The 9390-nt window shown below is 37.9% G+C and overlaps 1 protein-coding gene across 1 annotated transcript; it reads left to right on the top strand.

Moving 5' to 3' along the window:
- The first annotated feature begins 2024 nt into the window (after positions 1-2024).
- Positions 2025-2543, top strand: LOC137254154 (uncharacterized). Its single transcript, XM_067791889.1, has one exon. The coding sequence runs from the start codon at positions 2025-2027 to the stop codon at positions 2541-2543; it is 519 nt and encodes a 172-aa protein (XP_067647990.1).
- The last annotated feature ends 6847 nt before the right edge of the window (positions 2544-9390 follow it).

Below are 9390 nucleotides of genomic sequence, written 5' to 3'. Positions count from 1 at the left end.
ATGGGTATTTTAAGCAAGGTAAATGTGGCCGAATTTACTGCTGGGTATCGCCAACAATGTAAAAGTGGGGATATATATTTAAATTATACCGCAAGGGACACAAGTTAATTTTGTAAAAGTATGAGTGGGATTTGCTGGGTCTGTACTGCACCGCGATATGTATATATGTATATATTTTTCTGGCGGGAAAGTGTATTTTTTGGCGGGAAATTTATGTAAATGGCGGGAAAATCTATATATGTAGCTCTTGGGAATCGCCAAATTTTAACTGGGGATATACTTTGAGGAGTATTATGTTTTAAGGGGGCTGGTTCCGTCAAAGGCGACGAAGGACCATTAGATATTTGAGAAGGTGTTACTCACCGATTTCCTGGTAGGGTTGACTGGGGAACGGCTTCCCTTTTGTGATGCGGATGCACTGGCTGAGCACGGCAGTAATAGTGCCTTGGCGGCGGTGATGTTCTGGTATTTGCGGCAAACTCGTGTCTCCTTTAGTTGATGGGGTCATACACTGGTTCACCGTCGGTCTTTAGGCAAGACCAATAGATCCAAGCCACGGAAATTATGCCCGAGAATGTTGGGGAAGATGGCTGTAGGGCGCACCCTTTGGCTTTTCGCGTACGGTGCAGAGATGAATATTAAGAACAAAACTTGTAGTTATTGGGCCAACGAATTGTTGGATTATTATTAATGTAATTTTATATCACCGTCTACAATACTGGTGCTTCATAAAAATAAACTTCAATTTAACTTAGCTTTACTTGTAATCACACGCGTTTACTTGCGATGTTTATAATAATACTAAGAAACTCAGGAAAAACCAGAATGGTTTATGTTTGTATATTAAAACCGAAAACTTGCCACAACTATAGCGAACTTGTGCAGAATATCACAAAATTTAGCAAACGTAAATTTTTTCAGAGAAGGCACAAGTGGTTGATTTGCACAAAAGCAAAATATAAAAGCGAAAGCCAATCAAACCGTATAAAACTTTTGTTCGCACGATAGCACAAATTCTAACCTTTTAATAAGATTTTTGATTTCCCAAACTAACTTTGGCAAACTGGATATATTTTATTTTTATATATAAAATTTTCGCGAAAAGAAAATATAGTTAAAAAAACTGTTCTGCATTGGGAAAAAATGACAATAACAAAAATTTTATTCTGATAACCAATGGTGGTGGTTTTCTGACAGATGGCGATCATGCCAGATCGCCATCCTGCATTTGCGGCGAATTAAATTTGGTGGATTTTCGCGGTGGAGGCTGCCACACGTCCATTAGTGTTCCCAATAGGGAATTTAAAGGGTAAATACAATTCATGGATTATGCGGGTAATTCACTATAATACGATTCCATAATAAAATACAGTACAAGATACGGAATAGATATAAATTCATGGATATACGTATGTACAAAAGGGAGATGGGACGGTTGGCAGCCTACGCCGCGTAAACAAATATAAAGATGGTTAATCGAACGAAAGGTTTGTTTATAAGTCATCACTTCTATTTTATTTTGCAACCGAGTTCGAATTCATATTTCAGGAGAAGAAACGAATAAGAAGGTCAGCTCAATGAATTTTTATGCGTATCGTTTGATGATTCGGCGCGATGTTGACAATCATCTGTTGAGATATCGCCGGTTGTTTCAACAGTACTGCGTTGACATGTACGTCAAGGTCGAAACGCAGCGCCTCAATTTCATTCATTTCAATCAGTCCAAGTTACGATCAGATGAATACATACACTTGCGTGATGCCATGGCTACTGAAGGAGACGCAACCAACATCGGTTGTTTGACCATTCTTCCAGCTACTTACGTTGGAAGCCCGCGCCACATGCATGAGTACGCTCAGGATGCGATGACGTTTGTGCGGAATTACGGACGGCCGGAGTTATTCATCACGTTTACTTGCAATCCGAAATGGCCTGAAATTACGAATCTCTTGCTGACAGGACAAACATCCAGCGATCGACATGACATCATTGCACGAGTGTTCAGACAAAGGATCAAAGTACTCATGGATTACATCGTTAAGCATAAGGTTTTTGGCATAATCCGTTGTTGGATGTACTCGGTTGAATGGCAGAAGCGTGGCTTACCACATGCACACATTTTGCTTTGGATGCTTGACACGATCCGTCCAGATGATATTGATTCGATCATTTCGGCCGAAATACCAGATCCAGAAACTGATCCGGAGCTGTATTCCGTTGTGACAACGAACATGATCCATGGGCCTTGCGGAGTCCACAACCCAGATTCGCCGTGCATGGAAAACGGAAATTGTACAAAGCGTCTCCCCCGTCTGTTGGTGGCTGACACAATCTCTGGAATCGACGGATATCCATTGTATCGGCGTCGTTCTCCAGATGACAATGGCAAATCAATCGTGATGAAAGTGAAAGGAAACAATGTCATCGTCGATAACCGCTGGATCGTTCCATATTGTCCGCTTTTGTCGAAAACGTTCTCAACTCACTGCAATTTTAGTACTGCAATTCCATTAAATCCATCAAATACGTTTGCAAATATGTGAACAAAGGGAGCGACATGGCGGTATTTGGCATTGTTGAACCGAATGCAAACGAAGAGGTAACGCAATTTCAACTTGGACGTTACGTGAGTTGTAACGAGGCAATTTGGCGGCTGTTTTCGTTTCCGATTCATGAACGTCACCCGACTGTGGTACATTTGGCAGTACACTTGGAGAACGGCCAGCGTGTCTACTTTACGGACGCAAATGCAGCGCAAAGAGCAAAACAGCCACCAGCTACAACGTTGACACATTTCTTTTCAACACGCCAAAGCGATCCGTTCGCAAGGACTTTACTATATTCGGAAATGCCATGCTATTATACATTTAACGCTGCATCAAAGAGGTTTCGACGCCGGAAAAAAGGTAATGTTGTTGCTGGCTTTACTGATGTCTATTCCACCGATGCTCTCGGACGAATATACACAGTTCATCCACGCCAAGACGAATGCTTCTATCTTCGCTTGCTTTCGGTTAACATCAGAGGCCCTACATCCTTCGATTCCCTGCGCACTGTGGATGGTGAGCTATGCGCCACTTTTCGAGAGGCTTTCCAACGTTTGAATTTGCTTGAAAACGATACACATTGGGACTCCATTCTGGCCGATGCAACTGTTTCTTCGCCAGCGAATCAAATACGTATATTGTTTGCGATCATCATAGCCACATGTCATCCATCGGACCCGACCGCATTGTGGGACAAATATAAGGACGAGATGGCTGACGACATTTTACGCAGATTTCGCATGACAACTTTGAATTTCGATCTTCAAATTAATGACGACATGCGCAACGAAGCGTTAGTTCTGATCGAAGACATGTGCATCCTCATGTGCGGCAGTCTGGTGTCAACATTGGGAATGCCAGCGCCAAATAATTTGATAAACGATGCATTCAATCGGGAGCGGCAACGGGAGAAAGACTATGATCGAGATGAGATGGCCGAAAGAGTCCGAACAAATGTGCAGCTGTTGAATGCAGAGCAGAAGAACGTGACGATTCCCTGATGAAGGCTATTGACGATGGAACGGGAGGCATTTACTTTCTCGATGCTACCGGTGGGACAGGAAAAACATTCGCCATTTGTTTGATTCTGGCTACAATTCGGGTAAGATCTCAAATTGCGTTGGCTGTTGCTTCCTCTGACATTGCTGCCACATTGTTGGAAGGCGGTCGAACTGCACACTCAGCTTTAAAACCGCCGATGAATATACTCACGGTAGACAAGCCAACGTGCACATTTACCAAGAATTCAGCGACATCGAAATTGATGCGAGAATGCAAAATCATCATTTGGGATGAATGCACGATGTCGCATAAACGAGCTTTTGAGGCAGTTGACCGAACGATGAAGGATTTACGAGGTGATTCGAGACAATTTGGTGGGGCTATGATATTGCTCTCCGGAGATTTTTGCCAAACGTTACCTGTCATCCCGAAATCTACTGCTGCCGATGAACTTAATGCATGCCTGAAATCGTCGTTTTTGTGGCGGCATGTCAAGAAGTTGAAATTGACCACGAACATGAGAGTTGCGTTGCAGAACGACTCATCGGCTCTTGAATTCTCTAGACAACTGCTGGCGCTTGGCAATGGCCAAATATCTGTTGATGTTTCCACTGGATTAATATTGTTCCCGGCAAATTTTTCCGAGTTCACATCGTCGAAAGAAGAACTCATCACCAAAGTGTTCCCCGGCATTGCACAAAATTATAAAAATCTCGATTGGATTAGTGAACGGGCAATACTTGCAGCGAAGAATAAGGACGTCGATAGCTTGAATTTGATTATTCTAAGTCAAATAGCTGGAGAACTGCATTCGTACAAATCCGTTGACAGCGTGCCCGACGAGGATGAAGCGACAAACTATCCGACAGAATTTTTGAACTCGCTTGATGTGCCAGGAACTCCGCCGCATAATTTACAATTGAAAGAGGGATCGATCATAATCATGTTGCGGAATCTGAATCATCCGAAATTGTGCAACGGTACACAGGTGTCCGTCAAGAAACTGATGAAAAATGTGATTTAAGCTACGATCTTCAAGGGCAAATTCAAGGGAGAGGAAGTCCTTATCCCACGAATTCCGATTATTCCATCTTATCTTCCATTCCAATTCAAGCGGATTCAGTTTCCCGTTCGATTGGCTTGCGATGACAATCAATAAATTGCAAGGCCAATCTTTGGAGGTCTGTGGGATTGATTTCGAATCTCCCTGTTTTTCGTACGGTCATCTGTATGTTGCCTGTTCGCGTGTTGGGAAACCGTCTTCGTTGTTTGTTTTTGCGCCGGAAAACAAAACAAAAAACATTGTTCATCATATGGCTCTCTACTGATTTCGATTCCGTTCAAATAAATAACATTTAAATTTGAACATTTGTGTTTTATTATCCTTGAAGTTTATCTGAAGGCGTTAAATTGGGGAGTGTCACACCTATTTTCTAAATGAAAGGAAAAGGGAAAGGAAAAGGAGAAAAAAGGGAAAGAGAAAGGGAAATGGAAAAGGGAATTGAATAGGAAGGGGAAAGAAAAAGGAAAAATAAAGAAATATTTAAAGGAGAAAAGGGGGAGAAAGCGAACGGAGAGGTAAAGCTTGAGATAGGAAGCGAAGTGCGGAATTTTTTATAGAGGCTTCTAAATGACAGATGCTTCCGTTTCCAGGAATAGTTTGTAAAGCACTGGCAGGAATATTACCGGGCAGGATAACATCTGCCGGGCCAGCTAGTTTAGTATATTTTCTTTAACTTATGTAAATTTCAATTTGAATATGTTAGTTTTAACAAATTTTCTTCTAACGCAATGCTGAAACTGACTTTCGAGTCTTGCAGGGAAGTGATGCCGCTTCAAAGGGAACAGTGAGATAAAGGAGATGTAAAAATTACTTGGCTGCTACTATTTTTTCACACAAGATATGTAAGCGACATTTTTCTTGAGCGTTTTCTGATCATGTGGATACCGCGTTTAAATCTGCAAGAAATGTAATTTTTTCTGAACGCTTCTGCTATGCCATAAGCAATGCATTTAAATATTATCACATCTGCACAATTCACTGTGTTTTGACCAGCGGCGAATGTTCGACGCAACTTCGTTTTTTCACCCATACCGCTGCACCCACGTACCAAGTCATCTCTCACACATTCCAGCTAAATACTTTTTATGCTTACTTTCACAACATTGACATATAAATAAATATGAATGTATGTACTTATAATAGACCTTTCACTGCCATTGATTGCAATTTTAGATAAGAACCCAAGCAACGGAAGCTGCTTTCGTAGCTTTCTTTTTTAATACAAAGCACATGTGTGACAGATTAGTTTTTGTATGTCCTGCTGATTAGGATAACATAAACAACACTCGCAGGCAACTATGGGAAGCTAAGTGAAGCGCTTTTTTTTATTATTTGCGGAGCAATAAACCATTTTATTTGATTTATTTTTCAAGATTATTATTGGGGTCAAATGTGGAAGGAAACTAATTTAGTGGTAGAGTGATAAAAAATTCAAGAAGGACGGAAGGATTTTGTTGGCTAGTGGGTTAGAAGAGGGGGTGAGGGTAACAAAGGGTCAATAAAATAAATATACAGTCGATATAAAATGCTTTGATTTATTTATTTTTGACTTGAGATATTTTTTTAAATTCATAGCAAGGAAATTCATAATAATAAGATAAGAAAAATCATAGATTTAGACAGGTAACATATGAGATCCTTTACTCAAATTAGCTCACGCACTATATACTATTTATTTTTCTCAATCACGTAGTTAGTTCTTTTGAAGTATTTATTTTGGTAATAAGAATTTTGTTTTCATGATGTCAAACTGAAATTGAGACTAGGCCCTGGACTTTCTAAGTGTGAGTTTTTAAATATAATTTATATGAGAAAGCTCACACTCACAGAATTCAGGACCGTTTTGACCTCAAAATGAGTACCAAAACCATTTTAAACATAGCAACCGGTCTGATTAGGCTTTTCGTAAGAATTGGAACTCCGACATCATAGCGTATTTTTGCACTGCGGCAGTAAAGTTGCGTAAAGTCTCTTTGCTGGGAATAAGTTGATGGAATGATATGTTATGTTTCCAAGGGAAGCAAACCGGAATGCTAAGCTGTATTGTCTGAAATTTCATATATATTTATCGTCTGAAATATAAAAGCAGCTTTATAAGTTCGACATTTCCTTTATCTCTCCGTTCTTTATGTAGGGCCGCCACTTACCTTCAAGACACGAAAGTCAGATTCAGATTTGTTAAAATTAATATATTCAAATGGAAAATGCACTCAAGTTAAAGAGAATACACTAAAAAGAGAAAAAGAACACTTGCGCTCAAATAGAATAGCAAACTACATTCAAAAAACTTATAAAACCAAACTCCCTGGTATTTAACTGACTTACATGGTCGGTGCTCAAAAAATAATGATGCGCAAAAATATTTCTTGGAGGAACGACGCCCCTGTATACGTTCGATAAAAACACTTCAGAAAAAGGTAGCAGAAATCGTATGAGTTTTACTGGTTATGGCTACTAATTCCGCCTGTAAAACGCTACATCCGGCAGCTTGTAGGATCTGTTTTTTCCGAATCAGCACAGAAACCCCTACTCCTCCTTTACTTTAGATCGAACGGTGTACACGTACTTCGCCTCTACCGGCATTTGGGCACCATTGCACCACTTAAAAAAAAAATACTTTAATACAAAATAATATAAAATTAAATAAAATAAAATAAAATAAAATAAAATTAAATTAAATTACATTAATAAGAATTGATGAGCTTAACACCGGCTTATAATAACTGAATATGCAATTATTATGCTTTTCTAAAAGAAACTGAAAAGAAAGAATGAAACATCAGTTTCTCTTAGAAAAACATAATAATTGTGCATTCAATTATTATAAGCCGGTATTAAGCTCATGAATTCTTAATAATAAATATAAATCGAACACTTCATTAAAACAAACAAACAATTAAATTAAATTAAACTAAATTAAATTAAATTAAATTAAATTAAATTAAATTAAATTAATTATATTAAATTAAATTAAATTAAACTAAACTAAATTAAATTAAATTAAATTAATTAAATTAAATTAAATTAAATTAAATTAAATTAAATTAAATTATTTTATTTTATTTCAGTTTATGTTATTTCAGTTTTTTACTTATATACAGTGTACCAGATAATCTTCACATAACCACAATCAATAAAACACAACTGTACCAATTTTTTATAAATATGTTTATTCTCAAGGATAAAAACCCCATAAATCAAATATATAGGAAATAAATGAAGTTAAGAGGGTTAACCCTTTATACACTAATTTAGGCAAATGTCCAAACATGCAATGGGTGTGTTGGCTATTTACATCTTACCGTTGATTAACATAATTTTCGGTTTCCATTTTTATGTGAAACAGTTGAACGCGTGTGAATATGCATTAAAATATACCTAAAGTCATAGTCGAGAAAGCACATAAAGGAAGCATTTAAAGGGTGTGTCAATGGCTGTAAGTTTTATAGGAGTAGTGGTGATGGGCATAACTTGAACACTTTACAATAATGCAAAGTACAAAAAATTGGACATGATGTAATTAATCATCCGCACGATAGTTGGGTGAGTACTACAGTCAGAGATCAATATTTTCAAATTATGCATACCATGGGCTCCTCAGTTCAATATCTACAGATCTTTTTAGTGGGAGGGATTGGAAAAATTGTATAATTCCATCGTAGCAAATTGGGAAATCGATCAGTTTTTTACCATCCCCGGAACATTGTTATTTTTGGCGTTGATCGCCCATTTGATCCAAGCTCGCGATTTATAGTATGGGAACAGCTCACTTAGAAAAACGGATTATAACACGTTCAGCTTAGATATGATTCACCTTCGTAATAAACGATACAGCTCCTACAAAAGATGTTGTCTAATATGTTTAGTCTCACTACATGCAATGCAATCGGATAGTTAATGTATAAATTACCCTTAGGAAAAAATTCGAGGTGTTCTCATATGTAGTACGCAGTGTCATGCAGATTCAGTGATCAGACGGAGATCGAGCATCTGATCTTCCAAGCGAAGCTCTCTGTCAATATATTGAAGTTGTTTTGTCTATTTTTGTGATGAACCGGTTACTTTTATTAGAACTTTATATTTTTTCAGAACTTTTTACTTATTTCGAGCTGTATATTTTTCTAGAAACGCATACTATCTTGAAACCCTTTAGTTTCTTGAAATCGGTCTTTTGTTTTCAGCCAACTAGTTTTTTGAAAATTTTACCTTATTGGAAAAAACAAACTTTTTGCGCTGGTTATTCATTTTCTGTTTTCTTTTTTTTTTAGCCAAAACCTTTTTTGGGAAAAGCTATTATTGTCGAACCGTTTGTTCTTCCAACAAATTGAATTTTAAAACCGATTACCAGCTATTTTTTTGAAATCAGTTACGCCCACTTTTATATTAAAGCACTAGCGTATCCGGCAGACATTTTCCTGCCCTTCACTACTTTGCTTTATACTCAGTTCAGCAGAGCTCACAGAGTATATTAACTTTGATTGGATAACGGTTGGTCGTACAGGTATAAAGGAATCGAGATAGATATAGACTTCCATATATCAAAATAATCAGGATCGAAAAAAAATTCGATTTAGCCATGTCCGTCCGTCCGTCCGTCCGTTAACACGATAACTTGAGTAAATTTTGAGGTATCTTGATGAAATTTGGTATGTAGGTTCCTGGGCACTCATCTCAGATCGCTATTTAAAATGAACAATATCGGACTATAACCACGCCCACTTTTTCGATATCAAAAATTTCGAAAAACCGAAAAAGTTCGATAATTAATTAACAAAGACG

The sequence above is a fragment of the Eurosta solidaginis genome, chromosome 5, assembly GCF_040869045.1.
Source record: "Eurosta solidaginis isolate ZX-2024a chromosome 5, ASM4086904v1, whole genome shotgun sequence".
Classification (NCBI taxonomy): domain Eukaryota; kingdom Metazoa; phylum Arthropoda; class Insecta; order Diptera; family Tephritidae; genus Eurosta; species Eurosta solidaginis.
The sequence above is the reverse complement of the archived record's forward strand: the minus strand, read 5'-3'. Positions and strand labels throughout refer to the sequence as shown.

Bases quoted from the DNA above. Each gene is read 5' to 3' on its own strand.
- LOC137254154 (XM_067791889.1), top strand. From the start codon at position 2,025: ATGGATTACATCGTTAAGCATAAGGTTTTTGGCATAATCCGTTGTTGG.